The sequence below is a fragment of the Equus asinus genome, chromosome 4 (genome assembly GCF_041296235.1).
Source record: "Equus asinus isolate D_3611 breed Donkey chromosome 4, EquAss-T2T_v2, whole genome shotgun sequence".
Lineage (NCBI taxonomy): Eukaryota > Metazoa > Chordata > Mammalia > Perissodactyla > Equidae > Equus > Equus asinus.
This window is the reverse complement of record NC_091793.1, coordinates 100,970,143-100,990,020: the sequence shown is the minus strand read 5'-3', so window position 1 is coordinate 100,990,020 and position 19,878 is coordinate 100,970,143. Positions and strand designations below refer to the sequence as shown.

Sequence of the window (19,878 nt, the reverse complement as noted above, 5' to 3'; positions counted from 1 at the left end):
TGCCTTTTCATCCCTCCCCCCTACAACCCCTGGCAACCGCTGATCTTCTTATTGCCTCCATAGTTTTGCCTTTTGCAGAATGTCATGTAGTTGGAATGGTGCAGTATGTGGCTTTTTCAGATTGGCTTCTTTCAGTGGGTAATATGCACTTAAAGTTCCTCTGTGTCTTTTCATGGATTGATAACTCATGTCTTTAGCACTGAATAATATTGCATTGTCTGGATGTACCACAGTTTATTGATCCATTCACCTACTGAAGGACATCTTCGTTACTTTCCAGTTTTGACAATTGTGAGTAATGCTGTTATAAACGTCTGGTGCAGTATTTTTGTGTGGACATAAATTTTCAGCTCCTTTAGGTAAATACCAAGGAGTGCAATTGCTAGACTGTATAAGAGTGTGTTTAGTCTTGTAAGAGACCATCAAAGTGGCTGTACCTTTTTGCATTCCCAGCTGCAGTGTATGAGAGTTTCTGTTGCTCTACATCCTCACCAGCATTTGGTGGTGTCACTGTTCCAGATTTTGACCATTCTAATAAGTGTGCAGTGGTATCTCTATGTTGTTTTAATTTGCAATTCCCTGATGACATATGCTGTGGAGCGTCTTTTCATATGCTGATTTTCCATCTATATATCTTCTTTGGTGAGATGTCTGTTAAGTCTTTGGCCCATTTTTTTTATTGGGTTATTTGTTTTCTTAGTGTTGAATTTTAAGAGTTCTTTGTATATTTTGGATAACAGTCCTTTATCAGATGTATCTTTTGCAAATATTTCTCCTAGTCTGTGGCTTGTCTTCTCATTCTCTTGAATTTGTCTTTTGCAGCACAGAAGTTTTTAATTTTAGTGAAGCCCATCTTATCAATTATTTTTTTCATGGATTGTGTCTTTGGTGGTGTATCTAAAAAAGGCATCACCGTACTCAAGGTCATATAGATTTTCTCCTACATTATCTTCTAGGAGGTTTATGGATTTTCATTTTAGGTCTGTGATTCGCTTTGAATTAATTTTGGTGGAGGTTGTAGGTCTGTGTCTAGATTATTTTTTTGCATGTGGATCTTCAGTGGTTCCAGCACCATTTGTTGAAGAGACGATCTTTGCTCCGTTGTATTGTCTTTGCTCCTTTGTCAAAGACTAGTTGACTATTTTTATGGCGGTTTCCTGTTGCTTTGTAACCCCCGCACCCCCACACATTGTAAATACTGTTTCAAACACTACAAGGAACAAATAGCACAAGAACTCTACTGTGTTTCTTGGACCAGAGTTGTCAGTGGACAACTTGGGACATCAGTGGGGTTCTTGGGAGAACCCCTGGAGGGAGCAGAACAATTGAACTGATTTACATGCTGGAGCACACAGACCTTTAAAAGATATTTGAATGATAAGGAATCTAGTTTCTTGGTGGAACCTTGAAACAAAATTTGACCTCAGAACTCATGTTATATCTAAGGTAGGTTTTCTATGATGGATTTGAACACCTGCTTGCCCTTTCTTCATCTTACCCCTTTCACAGCTGCTACCTCCACCCCAAAAAGCTTGTCCACGCTGCTTTAATTTCTAAGGACTTTCCCTTTTAAGTTGATTTTCACTTGCAACATGGTCTCCATCCATTCAATCAGTTGTGTTCTATCCAGCAGATATTTATCTATTCAATGCAAGCTTTGAATTTGTTTCTTTTATTTGAAGTCTAAAAAAATGATGCTTTATTCATGGGCTTAGGTAAAGAGATTTCTATGTAGAGATTGCAGTTTTACATGCAAGAATCGGCTTTGTTAGGTATCTTGGAGAATATTAATTATAAAGTCTATTGGGAATTTTTATTTTTAGATTGTTTTTGAATAGCTAACGTAACAACATGGACCTCTCCCCTTTGATGGACATAATCCACCCAAAAGTATTGAATAATCTATTGCTCAGTTTCATAGTTTTAAAGGCTGAAAAGTTGGTTTCCAAACAAGGGATAGTGATGATATGAGAACCAGTTTCACTAATTAATTAGCTCTGCGATTTTAAGCTTTGATATCCTAGCATCAAATGGGGTTAAATGATGTTTGCCCATTTGCCCTCCTTCCCACATTATGGATAAGTAAGAACCTGCATGTATGAAGGGGCACTACTGTTCCTCATTAATATAGGCGCTGTCCTTTCACATCCTGGCCCTCCCGGAAGAACATCTGCTTCCTGGCCAGTTTCTCACCTCTCACTGTTTCACCTCCCACTTCTCAGCTGTGTGTAATTTCTCAGCTCCCTGTGCCAGCAGCTTTATCCTTCTCACCCACTATTCCTAGCCTTTTCAGGGCCATTCAGATGTCTAAAAGGAAAGAAAGAAAATACCCTAACTGAAATTGGCCCATTTGGATGCTTTTCCTTGCCTCCTGTTTGATAATTCCCTTAAATTCTGAAATTTCTTTTATATCTTGAAAGCTTATGGAGAGGAACTAGTGTATGGAATTTGTGTAGTATGCAGTGTCTCTGCATAGTACTCAGTTCCTGCCAGGCCTGATATTGTACGATTTCCTGGGGAAATGGGAATGTTCCATGACTGCTTTCTGCTCTCAGGAGCAACTGTAGTGATTATTTTGCTTCTGGAGAAAGGAAATAGTTGGTGTTTGGGGGTGTGTGTGTGTGTAGGGGGCAGCAGGGTGGAGATGGGGATTATGGATTATGGAATAACCTCCTTAAACTAGAATGGTAATAGCCTTAGGGAAGACTTGGGGGTAATTAAAAGGCAGATGCTAGGTTTCTTTTCTAAAAAATCCGTTAGAATTCTTAGGGAAGTTACTAAGTGTGAGGGGGAAGGGGCAGCTTCAGCTATAAGATTGGTCAGAGCCCTATTCTTTAGCCTATTAGAAATAGGAAGGAAATAAGACAATAGAATTTATAATGACAGGTCTTTGTTTTTTGATTGTATTTGCTGAATAGAATTCTACAACAATGTACATGACTACTAATATATTTTAGTTCACACATGGTTAATTTTGCCCTGCATTTGGTAAGAGACTTTCGACTTGTAGTTATATAGAAGAGACTGCTTGGTCTGGCACCCCACCCTGGGGTGGGGGATGATGTGATGGAGAGGGAAATAGATTTGCCGTGTTATGTAGTTGCCGTGTGCCTGTTGTTGATCATCCTGTCTTTGAGTGTAGGAGGCCAGTGGGCTTTCCTGGCAGGATGGAGGCGTCAGAGCTGTCCACACAGGAAGTCCTCCCTGATTGCTGACAAGCACTTCCTGCGGGTGCCCACACCCAGTGCTGCAGGGAGTGCAGAGAGGCTATGCTAATACAGCCTCCCCATTTATTCACCTCCAACTTTGTTCTTCTGTCAGTTTTGGCATCAAATTAAGCCCAGATAAATGTTATTATGGAAACTGAATTAGCTTGTTTTCCCTGCCCTTGGATAGACAGCTTGATAGGTAGCTTGTTTACCTGACCTGAAGCCCTGCAATTAGACCAGGGCAGGCAGAGATAGACCATAGGCTCTTGTGGGATGGATCAGTGCTTAGCTGACCACCCAGTTCCTTAATTAGATTGAACTGGTGTAAATTAGCTACAAGCCTCATCCAAGGGGGTGGGGGTGGGGGTGGGAGCATCTTTCCAAATTCCCAGGCAGCTTAGCGGTTTGGAGAGGCAAAATGTTAAAGGACAACCGGTGATGGAAATGGAGTTTGGTAAAATATCACCCCTTGGTAAGCTTTTTTGTTGTTGTTGTTAAGTTTGTGGTTAGTGCTGTTGAGTCATGCAAGGACAAATGTAATTGGTTTGAATTGATCAGAGTTTGAAGTTGTAGTTAGAGACTGGTCAGTGTTTGCATTTCAATTGTATTTCAGTCTGGGATTGAGAGTTTAATTCTTCACGAGTTAAGTGAACTTTCCTCAAATGCTGACTCTGATGTTCAGCCTTAGTATGCTGTAGCTTTCAAAAAAATTTTGCAGAATTCTTTTGTTAAAGATTTATAAGGTAGAATTTTAAAAAGTAACCTTTTTAAAGCAAACTTTGTTAAAAAACAACAACAAACCACAAACTGACTGTGTGCTCATTAAATTAACTTGAAGGCACCTTTGACTTTCTTTCTTAAAAAAAACATAGCTGTTGGGGCCGGCCCATGGCCGAGTGGTTAAGGTTCCATGCACTCTGCAAGCTCTGCTTATGCTGCCTGGGTTTGCAGGTTCAGATGCCAGGAGGGGACCTGCTTCTGCCATGCTGTGGAGGCATCCCACATACAAAAGATAGAGGAAGATTGGCACAGATGTTGGCTCAGGGCTGATCTTCCTCAAGCAAAACAAAAAGAGGAAGATTGGCAGCGGAGGTTAGCTCAGGGCAAATCTTCCTCACCAAAAAAAAAAAAATGCTATCAATGTCACATTTCATAGGAACTTGAATTTAATAATTAGGTTGCAGGAGGGATGGGCACAGAATGGTGAAATAGTACAAATAGGACATTTAGGATATAGACAGTGTTTGGGGTGCCTTTTAGAGTACTGTTTGAGGACTTTGGGATTGTTGTCCAGCAGACCTGGGTTTAAATTCCAGCCCTGCCGCCTACTAAATAGATGCCCTTGGCACATTACTTAATCTCTCTTGAGACTCAGTTTCCTAATCTGCAAAATGGGAACAATAATGTATCTGCCTCATTGGATTAAGTAAAATAATGCATGTAAAGCCCTTGGCACAGTGTCTGGCACATACTAATCATGCAGTACATGGCAGTAATGATTACTCATACTATTAAAATTTGCAGAATGGATATTCTGAATATTTTAGAGTAAACAGCTTTATTGTGTTGCAATTTTCTCCTCTGAACATGTGTCCAATCTTTATCAGGATTTAAATGTTTAATTTCAACAAGTTCTAAAAACTTAATCTTTGATCTAAAATTTTCTGCACCTGAAAATAAGAAATTGACAACCTAGAATAATTCAGTGCTTCTCTCTTTCAGGTATCTTTCTCTGTCTTCAGATAGTTCTGAGAAATAGTTGATAATAGGATAGTATTTGAATTTGAACTTATTCTGTGCAAGATTCACCAGAGGCTGGTTGTCCTCCTCAGGGTACATTCAGGAGCCCCCTTCTCCCGCCTGGGATCAGGGTGCTAGGAGATTTCTTCCCTGTCAGGCAGGCTAGAGGGCAAGTGGAGAGGGACAGGCTCCCCACCTACTTCCCGGAGTGGGAACATATTACTGTAATAAATACGGAGGCCTGTCAACGATATATTAAATCAGCTATGTAAATTCTGAGATGTAAATCATGGTTCTACTTTTGCCAAAAGTAAATACATAAATAAAAACCTATTACTTTCATGTCCAAATAATCTCCAAATAAATCATAGCTCCAGGTGTTTCTTTGAATCATACAAGTCCACGCCCGGCACTGCACTTTGCAGCCCAGAGAAAAGCAGAGGTCGGAGCTGATGCGGATGCAGACCTGGAATGCAGTCTTTCCAGTGGCTGATTTGCTTCGTGTTGGTAAATCCCACTGCGAGGCGGGGGTGGACCTGATCCACAGCTCCTTTCAGACCTCTCCACGTCTTATCCCAGCAGACCCTATTCATCCCCAATAGCTGCGCTGAACCTGCCAGGTCCTACTGTGAATGACAGTGTGGTTTGTGGCAAGGACAGGTTCTCGGACATTAATCAAAGATGATTTGGGAAAAAATTCAGTCTTGCTAGCTTCGTCCACATCTAAAAGTTCTTTGTGTAAATCAGAGGCTTGAGGCAGGGAGGCCAATGTATGTGTTACTTACCCGCACCTCTCTTCTTAACTGAAGTGAGAAAGAGGGGATGCCTGGCTAATTTCAGGTAGCAACTTGCAGTCGTATCGAGTGACTTTGGAGAAGGAACACAGGTCTTTGTGTGGCATAGCTGGCGGCCTGAGGTCTTAGTTTTACATCTAGAAAACAGGGTCTTTATACCTTAGAGAAGAACTAGGGATGCAAACAAAGGATATGAGTTCAATGCCATATTAAGGGCATAGTCAAATAGATTTGATAGGATATGACCTCAGGCAGGTTTTATATTGGATTTAAGCAGTACTGATGTTCCCAGTTCAAGTTCAGCCTTCATTTAAACACTGACTATTGTTAACCTTTCTGATACTTTCCTTCTGGAAGAGAATCTCTTGAGATAAAGTGGTGTTTGGACTTTATGATCTTAGCAAGGACTCTGGGCAGTGAGAAGAAGAATCTGCATAAAATAGGACATAAAGAAATGGTTACTTGTCTAGATTAATAAGGATCCCTGTGCGTTGGGATACTGTGAGATTAGGATGGTCATGGCAGGGCCCGCCCGGTGGCGCAGCAGTTAAGTTTCTCACATTCCGCTTTGGTGGCCTAGGGTTCGCTGGTTCGGATCCCGGGTGCAGACATGGCACCGCTTGGCAAGCCATGCTGTGGTAGGCGTCCCACATATAAAGTAGAGGAAGATGGGCACGGATGTTAGCTCAGGGCTAATCTTCCTGAAAACAAAGAAAGAAAAGAAAGGATGGTCATGGCAGAAACTAGGTGCAGAGCCAGATGTCTATTATGGATGGTTGAGATTCCTGACAGGGTAAGCAAGGTTACCTTTATTGCAAGGGGTCTGCTTTTTGAACATTCCAAAGTGGAATTTAATTGTGTCTTACATATGCCTAATTTTCTTATTTGTGGTAGTAAGAATCTGTAAGATTTGAAATTTTTCTTTAATGTTTAGTGACTATTTAATTTTATGTTTTTAAACTGTTAATATAAGTGGTATCCTTGGGTTAGTATATTTATTATTTAGAAGATTTGAGGTGAAAAAATTCCTGTCTTGGTGCAAAACTGCTGAGCATTTGCTGTGAGGGCATTTTTGGGGTGTGCTCGCTTCCATCTCAAACTGAACCATTTGACTTCCTCAAAAGTCACGTGTGTGGCATAGGGACAGAGAACTGTGGCTTCTTTGGATTGGTTAACAGAGAATTATCAGGTGTGAGTACGTTTTCAGACGTTCTTACTAGGTGGCTACTGACTGTGAAACCACACTGAGCCCTCAGTTGCAGGCTTCACAAAAGTTACGTTGGTTGCTGCGAGGCCGGAGGTTTCCAACTTCTACACCATTCTCACAGGGGTTAAATTTCACAAGGTTAGCCAGAGGGAAAGGCAGCATGCCATGAATCTTATCCAGATGTCTCAGTGAGGCTGTGTGTCTGTCTTAGAACTAAGAGAAGTCTTCCTTATTTGAGCATCTTGATAGAATGCTAACTTTCTCACACTTGAAGAGTAATCTTTTTTTCCCCCAAGAATCATCTTAATAAAATTATCAGCAACTTTCAGTCAAATGTTCTTCAAAATTTGAAGACCTTTTCAAAAGTCTAGTGCTTTCTAAATTATTGAATATTAAAATGATATTATCACATAACTTCATGCAAGTTAATTTGGAGTCTCAGTAAATGTGTTCCTTAAAATGTGTGACTGAATTAATCTTACATAAATTTAGTCATATTTAAGGTGCACGTAGAGAAGATGCAACTGAATAAAAAATCCTATTATTAATTCCATGTTGAAGGAGAGGGCTTTTTTTGGTAGTATGAACAGATCTTTTTTAAGGTGTAAATTTTGTATGTATTATAGTAGCTTAAGATAATCTGTGTTTCTATCTTGGTAACTTCGTTTCATTTTGGAAATCATACAGCCTCTGAATACCATCCATCTAGCATCTTAACGCTCCCCGTCTTGGTTTTCCAGCAGTCTCTGGTCCCAGCGCACCCCATGGCCCCTCCCAGCCCCAGCACCACCAGCAGTAATAACAACAGTAGCAGCAGTAGCAACTCAGGATGGGATCAGCTAAGCAAAACGAACCTCTATATCCGAGGACTGCCTCCCAACACCACAGACCAGGACCTGGTGAAGCTCTGTCAACCGTAAGTGGCAGTTCTTGTCTTTAGCTGCTAAATATTTCCTTGTTTGTATTATGGAGTGATACAAATTGTGTTACAAGAGAGGTTTAGTACCTGACAAATCTCTGGACCCTCATTATCGACCCATGGCAGGGTCTCCAAGTTTTAAGTCCTTGGACAGTTATTCAGTCAGTATTAACATCAACAGAATGCCTGTATAACAAAATTAATTGGAGCATTTTTTCAATAGAATGTGACTTTTGTTGGCACGTGAGAAATAAAACATGAATTATTTTAAAACGTATGGCTAGATCCTTTGAGGAGTGCTCATTTTTTGTGGAAGCATCTCTGGGGGCCATTCTGTCCCATAATAAGAGGAACTTTAGTTGTCGTTATTTGTCAGAAAGGTAGTTACTATCTAACCTTATCCTAAAAGTGTAAAACTGAATTCCAGCCGGACAATGGTAGTCTGTCTTCGCTAACACCTGTAGCTTTGTGGTCTGGGTTGTTCACCCTCATCTCTTTGGGAATTCTTATTCCCCAAATCTTATTCCTGTTCACACTTCCACCCTTTCTGAGTCTTGTGAAGAAATACGCAAGTGTGCATAAAGTTCCACAGTAAATTTGCATTATGTGCTAAGGTTGTTGATGAATAGAATATAACTGTGCTACTTTGCTGCAATTATATTACCTCGCTAAGTAAGAAAGCACTAATTTAAACTAAGGGGCCAGAAGCACTGTGCAGTGCAAGGATCACTGTGTAATAACTAAAAGTCTCTAATCAAGATTGAGCTAGAAAAGCTTACACTTAGAACAGCATCCTTTTTTTCTTTTTCTTTTCTCTTTTTTTTGAGGAAGATTAGCCCTGAGCTAACACCTGCTGCCAATCCTCCTCTTTTTGCTGAGGAAGATTGGCCCTGAGCTAACATCCATGCCCATCTTCCTTCACTTTATACGTGGGACGCCTTCCACAGCATGGCTGGACAAGCACTGAGTAGGTCCGCACTCAGGATCCGAACCAGTGAACCCCAGCCGCCCGAAGCGGAACGTGCGCACTTAACCGCTGTACCACCGGGCTGGCCCAGAACAGCATCTTTTATTTATCCAAAGACAATAATGGCCCCTTACAAAAGGAATTTTACCTAACTGTAGAAGATATCCGTTAGAGGATGTTTCCTACTCCCTGAAAAATATTCCCATTTCTAAACTGCTGATTAATAGCATCTCCTTTCTGATGTCTTGGTGAAGATACAGATTCATTTCTTCTTATTTTAAGGAAAAGAATTTTTTTAACTAACTTGGGCAGTATTTCCAAACTGGAATTAAAAGTAACATCTGGCCTTCCATAAGGAAGTGGTGGTGCTTTTGTTTTGTTTTTAGAGAGGTGAGCCGGGCAGTGGGTGGTGGTTCTTTAGGATCTGGAAAGCTTTCTGAAGGCCGTCACTCTTAGCCCCTCCCTGTGCCTTTCCCTTTAGCCTTTAGCATCCTTTCGATCAGCCCACATGGACGCTGACTGCAGCCTTTTGCTTCCAGGGCAGTGAAATAATGTCCTGTGCTAGGGACTCCTCTCAAAGCAAGTCCGGCTCTTGGCATTTGTCATGCCTGGCCAGAGTTAGAGGGAACTTGGCCAGGCGCGCCCTGCCCTATTGCAGCTGTTCAAGGCCACAAATGGGCCTCTTGCTATCTTGTCTGTTGCTGGCCTTTACTGGCGTCTTCTTATGCTTTTGCAGCGTAATTACAGGTAGATGGAGCGCCACGGAGTCTAAGGAGCTAAAAATATAACTTTGTAGGAAACAAAAGAATGAAGCTAACTCTCAAATCCTTGAGGTATAAGAGCAGGGGAAAGGATTTCACAAATTCTCCTTCAGCTGGTTTTGAATCATGTAAGGTGAGTTTTAACATCAAGGAGATAGAGTTAAATAACCATAAAAGCGTAATGCCATGTTTTATATACAGTGAGTATGTATTTGAAAAATTAAGCCACCAGTTTTTTTATCGAATCAAATCATATTCCAATGTAGAAGAGCATTTTATCATTTTTCCCAGAAAATTCATTTCTTTTTTGTTGTGTTCCATTTGATATATGTGGATTTTCTTAATGTGTAAACATCACTCTCTTTGCTATTATCAATAGCAGCAATAACCAATGCCAGTCTCACTCTTTCCTATCATTTATAAAACTCCAGGTTTGATATTTAGCTCTGATGGTAGTTTTCTTGACGTGTAGTATACACAGGCAAGACATACAGTGGAGGACTCTATTATATAATACAATGGAGTAATAGAGGACTCTGTCAATATCTACTGAACGCTTCATTCCCTTTAACACAGAGCATCTAATAAGTACCAGGTTTGACTTAGAGACAATTTTGTGTCTTAGAATGCAGAGAGAGCCAAAAAAGGACATTCCTGTTCTGGACTTAATTGTTTCCAATAAAAAATAGGTACTTGGTGACATGAAAGTGACAAGAAACTTATGGATAAGTAACTCCTCCTAGAGCTTAAAAAACCCAGTGGACATAATTAGAGATTTTTTTAGAAAAGTGAGTAACAGAAACTTTGCAGAAAGATGGGTGTAAATTCATAGCTCTAAAAAAACATGCTTTAGAAATAAAAATTTGGCACTATAATTACAAATTGACCTGATAGGGATGGATTGTAGGAGGGGCAACAATGGAAAAAAATAATTTGGGTCTCTAGGGGCTTGGGTTATCTAATAGAAAGATGAGGAAAGATACCTAAGAGTGTTTCTAATAGTAACTCAGTTCCATACAAACAATGCAGCAAGGCTAAAGGCAAGAATGGCGTGAGGGTTGTGAAAACTCAAGAGGAAAACAAAAAATATTTTTAAAAAGCCGTGCTTGGAGCAGAATATACAGATGCTATAGTGTCAGAAGAAATGACAGTGAAAAAGCAGATGCTCTGATGACACAGCGCAGGAGATGACAGTTAACAAGAGGTGACAGTGAAGAGGCAGCTTCACCCCAACTCAAAGAGAGACTCATGACACTGGAAAGTGTAGATCAACATGGTTAAGTTAAGAGGAAGGGGCTCACCTGGAGGACCGTCAGTTTAGGCTGCTGAAGGAGATAGCATCGAGGACCAGGCAGGGATGTGACTGTGGTCATGGTGCTATGGTGGTATGGATAGAAAGTAGGTAATTTTTCTGGGAGTATTTAATGAAAGAAACTGACCGGCTCTAGTTTATTTCTAATTTGTGAAATATATATATGAGAGATCTTGTCGGGACCTCATGACTACTTGCGGCTGCTGCAACTTTGCTCCCTATTTCTAAAGAGTTATCTACTCAGAAAGAGTACATCAGTACAGTTAACCAGCAAGTTTAGGAAATGGAATGGTCTGGCTAACAGAAAGGATTACTCTATTACCCCTTGACCTTCAGACATTCTTAATTCTCTCCCTTCTCTAAAATCAAGCCAAACACACACTTTCCTTGACTGTGTTACCATTTTATTTCTCTCATTCGAACTCTTCAGGTGAATTTTCTAGACAAATGAGTTGAGGTCTCTTGTTGCTTCCATTGTCTTGGCACCTTAACCCTTTATTTTGCCTTCAAGTTCTCAACTGAGACTGCACGAGCATCTTCCATCTGCCTTATTTTCTCTGGCTTTTTTTCGCTATTGACCACCTCTCCTCCTCCACTGTTGGCTCTTTTGATTCCAGTTTTCTTGGCTCATTCCTCTGTAGCCCCATCCTCTCATAGGATTATTCTCCACTGTTTCCAATTTTGTATAGATTTTTCCATGTGAATATTTTATTAGCTCCTCAAATTCAATATTATCTCTTTCCTCTCCAAACTGTCACTTTGCCAAATTTACTCTCCTCAACTTGGAGCTTTGGAGCAGTCGTTGACTATTTCCCGTCCTCCTCTTAGTCACCAAATCCTGTAGCTTCTTTGGGCTCTCTTCTTCCTTCTCACTGCCAGAAGAGTTGGGTGGTTCCTCCCTCCCTTCCTACAGTGTGACAAGCGAGAACCATTTGTCCTGCCGCTGCCTCACCTCAGGTGCCTCCTTTCTTGCTTCTTCCAGGCCAAGGCCAAGCTCACCCTGCCTCCTTCATGCTTGGACCACTCTGAACTCTCCTTGTTTCTTTTTATGTGTCACCACCACACAGTCAGCGTCTTATTTCCATACAGTTCTGTTCTTCAGGTGTCTTATATTATCTAGCAGCATGTCCATGACACTATGTGATGCTGACAGTGTATCATCTTCACAGATTCCTCACCTACATTATAAAATCATGGTGGTCACTGTGGCAAGTTTTTGGTACCCTAGAGTTACCCACCACAGTGCTAGGCAAGGACCTAATTCTCAGTAAGTAGCCTGTAAATTGGGTCAAATATGCTTATATCATGAGGTTTGATTAGGATTAAGTCAAGTAATCTAAGGAAAGGAACTGCTCTGCTGCCTAGAACACAGTTGTTATTGAGTGGATATTTATCTCCCCTGTGCCTAAGCCTTTGCTCCTCAAAATCCTAACTACCAGAATAAACTTATCTGTAATCCTACATTTAAAACTAAGGAGGAAAATAAAAAAATACCAGATTCTGATCTTGAAAGCTGAGAAAGCCAGGGAAGTAGGTTATGTTAACATAATCACCAGCCTCCTCCTTGAGGCTTTTTTTTTCTTGGCACTTGCAGAAGACTAGTTTCAGCCTCATGTGACCCACCCCTGATTTATTTCTTGTCATAATAATGACTGTTGCATGTAAAATCTTCCATTGTGTCCGAACTATCTTTACTAAAGATTTAAAAGACAACATTTGTGTGCAAGGTTTGGTTCATAGCTCTTCCTGGTCTATAGTGGGAGCAATGTGTGAGTTTCTGTTGGCCAGGGCTAGTTAGCTTAGAGGTTATGTGGTGTTGAAATCACATGAAAAGATCTAGATAACTCAGTGCATCAAGAACTTATGTTAAAGGAAAATTCATCTATTGATATTAGAACAAAATGAGATATTTCCACTCCTCCCACTTTCTACAGCTTTTTTCTCAATCCCAAACCAATCCTTTGTCAACGAATGTTTTTTTCTTTTCATTCAACAGATATCTAATTCATTTCAAAGTGCAATAAAGCATGATTTTTATAATATAAATGTGAAATTAAATCCAGCTTACAGTATGGTAGCCTATTACTAATTAAAAGGGAATATGTTTGAAGTATAATCCATGTCCCTGGTTGTAATAACCAATATATTTTCATTTCCTATCCCTTTGCTTTCTGTTCTTTGCAAGTTTTCCTTAGTCTTTTGAATACAATGCAAATACGTATCGAAAAGACAAGGCAGAAAAGCAGGACAGGTCAACAGAAGGAGACATACAAAACCATCCCTAATTTAAGACAGAATGAAGTGAATGTTAGAATTGGCAGAGTGTCCTGTGAGAAGTCGGAGGAAGGCTTCGTTATCCTTGGTTCCCCGGGGAGCAGGATAGCTTTCAAGGAGGAGATGACATGCCAACCTTAAAGGACAAGGACAGTTTCTTGTGGGATGGAAATTATGGTGTCCTCCAGGCGTCAGAAAGAGCCCAGGAGGTGTGAGAGTGCTTGAATGTTTAAGAAAGCACGAAGAACACTTCTTGGTGCATAGCTGTCAATCAGCAGTTGTTGGTTAGCCGGGGCTGCTGCTGCCCAGAGTGGAAAGTGTGGGTGGAGAAGAAAATGAGGCTGGAGGTGCAGGTTGGGGATATATGGTTAGCACCTTGACAAATAAGCTAAAATGTTTGAGTTTATTCTTTAGTTACAGAGGAGGAGTTAGCTCTTGGAGTCGGAGAGAAGCATAACTCAACGTTATGTTTGTTTTTCTCTCTCAGAGTGGTAATTCTGACGAAAGTAGAAAGGTTGGCTTGGAGAAGGAGAGAGATTCTCACAGGCGAGAGAGGATGCGACCTTGGCCCAGGGCAGTGATAGGAAATGGGAAGAGGAGAGGACACTGAGACTGCAGGCAGGTGTCTTGGACATAGGAACATTCAGACTCAAGCATGATTAAAAGTGGCTGTAAAGTTTTAGCTCTGAGTAAAGGGAAAACTTGAGCTGCATTAAACTGAGAGAGAGAATGCAGGAAAGGCACTGATTTTTGCTGGTTCTCTTTCAGATCCTAAACACCAGCCTCTCCCTGTGTTCCCCAGATGTGGCTGTGCTTGGATTCATTTGTACAACCCACAAATGGGGCCCAGTGAACTAAATCCTGTTCTGAAACCGCCAGATTATTTGTTGAACACTGATTTTAAAAGAATATTTTAAGTTGTTCTGACTGTTGTAAAAATGTAGGGCAACTATCAGGAAAGTGGACAACTTGAAATAATTATATTCTTTCTGTATACGTTTCCCTTTATCTCTGTAATTCTAAAATTTCTTAAGCAGTCTATCTGCTGAAAGTTATTTTTCCTCTGCCTTGGAATAAAATAAAATTTTATTCCAAAATGATTAGACTACTGTTAGGGTAAAATTTGAAAGTGAGGGCGTTCTAATAAGATGAATTTAGTTTTTTGTGCTTAATCAACTTTTAGCCTATTATGAAATTACCTTAAATGTTTACTCTGAAAGTAACAATGGGCCTGCCAGACTTAGTATTCTAAAACCTGAGGTAAACGTGAAATCCTTTGGAATTTATAGAAACAACGTGAAATGAGAGGATCTTAAATTCAAAACACAACAGTGATCCTGTGATGAAGTAGGAAAAATTTCACCCAAAAGTGATCTGGTTCTCATTTTCAAATTGAAGAGAGTATTTAGAGCCAGATGACCCAAGGTAAGCCTGAACATACCCTGAGTTAGTGCACTTATTTTAGAGAACACACACACACACACATTCCACATCACTTTCACAGTGGTGTATTCAGATAGCTGGGTAGACGTGAAAGACATAGACCAGAAATTTTATTGCCTACGTTCAGCATCATTCTAAAGTCGGGCATGTGAGTCTTCCAAACCCAAAGCTCTTGATGTAGGGTTGAATTAGAAGCTGGTATAAGGAGATGGTCTCTCTTTAAGGTATAATTTACCCTTCAAGTGATGTCTCCTAGGCAAGCTGAAGTAGTGTCTTAGTGGTGGTGCTGGTAATAGTGGTTGTGGTGTATTTAACTCACACACACCAACAATGAAAGACTGACAGATCATTTTTTCTTTGGCATCTATTGCATCTCAGATAATTGAGATTTGGACATATTGAACTGTATTCTATTCCAAAGCCAGCCAAATTTTTAGTTTTTTCTAAATTGCGTTTTACAAGTTTACTGAAAACTATATCTAGCAAATTTTTGTTTCTCAGATTCCTTTGAAAAACATGGAAAGAGAAGGAAAAAGAAAAGTTAACAGAAATGTAGAGTAGTGGAAAAATAGTTCTCTCATTAAGTGTGTACCTTTGAAAAAAAATAGGCTTCTTTATTGGCTGACATACTTTTTTCTTAAGCTTCCCAAAAAGTGAAGTTGTGTTAAGATGGTGAGGTTTCCACAGTTAATCATAGAAAATGCAGGCCATTTTTGTTTCTATTACTATTATATAACTTCTTGCCCATATGCATATTTTATTTTTGTTATAAATAATAGGATTTCTTTTAAGTTCCAATTTTTTTGTTCTGTAAAGCAGCTAATTTTTATCCTCTCAAGAGTTCTTTCTTCATCTAGAAGATTCTCAATACATCAAGTACTAATAGCAATAGTTTCTGGGATTTGGCTTTTCCTATAATTGCTAGCATAAAAGTATGACACATACTAAATAATTCAATGAGGGCTTAGAACAAGGAACTTGGGCATTTTACTGAAAAGTGTGATCTAAGATGGAAGTTTTCAGACTTTGTCTCATCCTTTTAAAAAGGCATTCCAGTCTATTGAGTCAAAATGTTGAGTCACTAATTATAATTTAACTCTTTCTTCATGGATGGTGTTCCAGTATGGTTCTGTATAGTCAAAGACTATAACATGATGCACTGAAGACAGCAAACTTTTTCTTCTTTGTGATCTTTTTTTCTAAAAATGGAAGTCAAAACAAATTTGAGAGTTTAGGAGAAACAGTGTATTTAACTAAATCTTGCCCCTGTTCATCTCTTGGATAAGCTATGTAGAATCATTTTCTTCTTCCTGTTAACGGCTTCATTTTTCTTCTTGATGTGAAAGAATTCTGACACTTTTAAGAAATAGTTTATATACAGTAGATCTTGGACATACCAAGTTATAGTCTGAAGACTTTTGGAAATCCCAGAATTTCACAAAAATAATTTTAGCATCAAAAAATTCCCCATGAATACCTACTTTCCAGTAGAGCGCCATCTCTTTCTTAGACCTCTCTTTGCTCTTTTTTTACTTTTATGATTACAACTATCACTTGGCTTTTTTTAGGGGGTGGGCAATTTGTTTAAAATAACACAATATTTAATCCCTCCTTGAGAGTTACTGCTACACAATTAGAGCAAAACCTTCTTGAATTATGGACCCTGGGTGATGGGTAATGCTTCTTCACTGGCTACATGGCTTGCTTCCCTCTGCCAAAGAGTGCCCACCATTCGAATACATGCTGCAGCCAAATTAAAAATTACTACATGTCACAGTCTTTCAGTGTTGTCATGAGTAGTTGAAACTACAAGTTTAATTATTGCCAAATACCTACTAAAGGGATGCATTTGATATTTTGGCAGAATATCTGAGTTCTGTCTATTTTCTAATTTATCCTTAGTGTAAAATCTGCTGGCAAGTACAGATATTTAGAGATTTAGCCAATCCTCCTTATTGTCAGTTGACCTTTTTCTTCAGGAGTTCTTTGTGTTATTCCAAGGCATGATTAAGAGCCATTCTCCCCTGTGTTGCCCAAAGAGTGCACAAGCTATTGGCAAACCAGTTTTAATATCAGCCTTAGCAGAAGTTGATTGGGAAGCCAGCTCTGAAGATAATGGCCATAACCACAAAAATTTTTTGGAGAGCATTTCTCCTTCTCTGTGAAAGCAGGTGAAATTTACTTTATGTCCATTCCATGTTCCTTTATATGAACCTTAGATTTCTGTAGCAGCAGCTTGGGGGTGTTTAACCATTATATGAAGGTGAATGTAGTGTCATCAGGAATAAAGGCCTCTAAAATCTTTGCTTGGAATTGTGCTCAGTGTGACTTAATAAATTTGTAGAATTTCTTCCTTAAAGAATTTCCTCATTGGGTTGCCATGAATCTTAGAAATTTACAACTTCTCCCTTCATCTTTCCCCATCTTCATTTTATAGTAAATGTATGTGAAAAAAATCCTGTATAATGTGTAAAGACCTGAATAATGCCAGCAGCTAACCTTTGTCAAATGCTTACTCTGTGCCACTAACTATGCCAAGTGTTTTATTAAGGCTAAGAACAACTTGATAGCAGTATTATTATCTCTATTTTAAAGATGAAGTTGAGAGAGATTTGTTTTTCTTACTGCTTAGGATAATACATCTGGTAATGGTGGAGCCAGGACTTGAGGTTGGACAGTCGGCTCTAGAGCCCATACTCCAAAGCCCTGTGCTTTCTACCTCCCCAAATATACTCTGAATGCTGGTTGGTCATCTTCATCCTTCCCTGATCATTGCCCATGTTCCTCTGTTTTCCACAAGCTACAAAGATTTCTTTCTCCAGAACTCTAGAAGAGATATTCAGCCATGATACGTTTCACAAGATTTTGTTAGAAAAGTCAGCTTTCCTTAAGTCCAGGTGAATAGTCAACAGAATCAAAAGCTCAAAGTAAAGGCAAGAGGATAGAGGAGGAACTCGTCTTTCCTGGCATCTAACAAAGTAATCCCTTTTAATGTAGCTGGTTATATGAGACGCAGCTCCTGATTAGCTGTCTAGTGTGCAGCTCCCCAAGATTATACAGCACAGAAGAGGTACGTAATTTGTTATTCGCTTGATGCCTGAGGGGGTTAGTGCATATACAAAAAAGAAACATTCTTTTGGGGATCAATGTCTGACAACTCCAAGCAACATTGCTTTAGAAAATAATGGGCATAATGTGGCAGTATATTTTTACTACACTTATAAATCTGATTAAAACATAAGGTGAAGCCACTTTTGAGGAGAAATTAAATAAGTAGAAGTGAGTGGCGATTACCTTTGATTTTGCTAGACTGTGCTTGCTAAAACACATTTTCTGTGCTCAAGGAGGTCCTTGTCTTATATAGAAAATAAACTTTACACATCATGTATAGCAGAATGTAATGTGTCATATGAGAGATAGAAAGTGCCACAGTGATTACAAAATGGAGAGTGATTGCATATGACTGGGGGCATCAGGAAAAGCTTGGCATTGGAGTGAGTCTTCAGGGCCGAGTGAGCAGCTGAAGCCCAGGTTTGAGGCCCAGACTAGTCTGGCTGCCCGCCTTGTCTGATCTTCATTAGGACTACCTGATCATGGTGGGTTTTAATGCCAGAGGAAGGCTTGTCCTTCACTGGGAAGGTGGGTGACACAGACTGTCTCAGGATCTGTCCTTTATGGAATGTCAGAAACCGGGTGGGTCCAAGGAGGAAGATGATTCAAAGATGAGTGTATGATTTTGATTCTAGGAAACTGGGAGTTTGGTAACATTAACAGACATGCAGATCAGGAGGAAGAGCTTATTTTTATTCTTGCCTGGAAATTCTCATCCACTCTTGGGAAACTTTCCAAATCGAGTGCCTGTTTGCTTCGAGAGTTTGTGTGCTCTTGGTGTGGCTACTAAAGGGAAAGAAATAATACATCCATTCCAGACTGGTGAATCTTCAGTGTGGAAGAGAGACTAGTAATTAAACATGTTTGTTTGTCAGCTGGAATACTGTATATTAGAAACTTTCAGTCCGTATAGTCCTTATGGTCAACAATGATAAGGTCTATATATTCTTCTAATATGTGATTATTATCTTAAATTTTTATAGTTGTTTTAGGGGCTTAGACTTTTTTAAAAGTTCCTTTTTGTTTAATAAAGTACTTTGTAACTCCCTTGATAGGATCATTTGGCTTCAGACTGGAGACTTTTGAGAAGAGATTTTTGTAAGCGAGCCATGGGACAGAGTGGGAGGAGAGCAGGATGAGTTTCTCTAAATGGGGTATCTAGAATTAGTGAGGAAGTACACTCATAACACAAACAAACCCGACCAAGTTCATGGCGCTGCCAGGGGACGTGGAGTCTCTCCTCCTGGCCATCTGTATTTACACTCACTGACCTGGCCATACCAGGTTTAAACTTGTCTAAATTGCTTATGGGACCGGGATCACCTGTCTTCCTCATTTTCTCTTTATGCCATAGTATCTTCCTGCCTCTGTTAAGTGTCAAACATTGATGGGGAAAACTGTATAGAAAAAAATGAACATTTTTTGGAGTATCAGAATTTACCTGCATAGTTTTAGATTTCCAGCTTACAGAGGCACTTTCTGATAGCATAAGGACTGTTTCTTTAAAGATGAAACAAAGAGGCAGTTATTTGTGATCCTAGAAACAGATTAGGCTCCTGGCTCATTTGGACAGGAGCACTGATCCTTTCCAAGGGTTTTTCCAAAATGTTTCATCTTCACCCCCAAATCTAAGCCATAAATTATGAAAATATTGTTATTGCCCTTTTATAGGCATAGCTTTTGCTCCAATGCTTAATCTACTTAAATGGCCCTGTGTAGTCTTTCTCCTTTGCTGGCTAGATAACATTTTTTTTCTTAAATTTTCCCTCCTATCCCTTTATTCATTATCTTTTTTGTTTGATACTATACAGTTAGCTGTTAAAAAGCCAAACTCATTTAATTTTGACTCAGATTTTTGAGGTAAAAGAATCTGAGCATTTATTTAATTATAAAATTTATTGCTCTTTTTTCCCCTGCAATCTGAATCACAGATCTTTACATCACTTCTAGTCAGGGGCCTGTTAACAAGGAGCATTCACGAGAATTAAAATGTATGTGCCCAGGCACTTCAGTAGATTCTGAGTCAGAAGATTCAGAGAGATACATATGGAGAGAGGCAGGATAACATGTGGTTGTACTACAGAGCACAGGCTCTGGAGCCTTCCACCTGGCTTTGCCACTTGCTTGGACAAATTTCTCAA

The 19,878-nt window shown here is 39.7% G+C and overlaps 1 protein-coding gene across 20 annotated transcripts in view; it reads left to right on the top strand.

The window, feature by feature from the left end:
- RBMS1 (RNA binding motif single stranded interacting protein 1) overlaps positions 1-19,878 on the top strand; it is a 206,781-nt gene that overhangs the window by 107,310 nt on the left and 79,593 nt on the right. For 12 of the 20 annotated variants that reach the window (XM_014859998.3, XM_070507950.1, XM_014859988.3 and 9 more), the window contains exon 2: positions 7,691-7,866. In XM_014859998.3, the coding sequence (XP_014715484.1) occupies positions 7,691-7,866 (176 nt within the window). The remainder of the gene's footprint in view (positions 1-7,690; positions 7,867-19,878) is intronic. The other 8 variants (XM_070507955.1, XM_014859949.3, XM_070507958.1 and 5 more) reach the window with 1 other exon arrangement.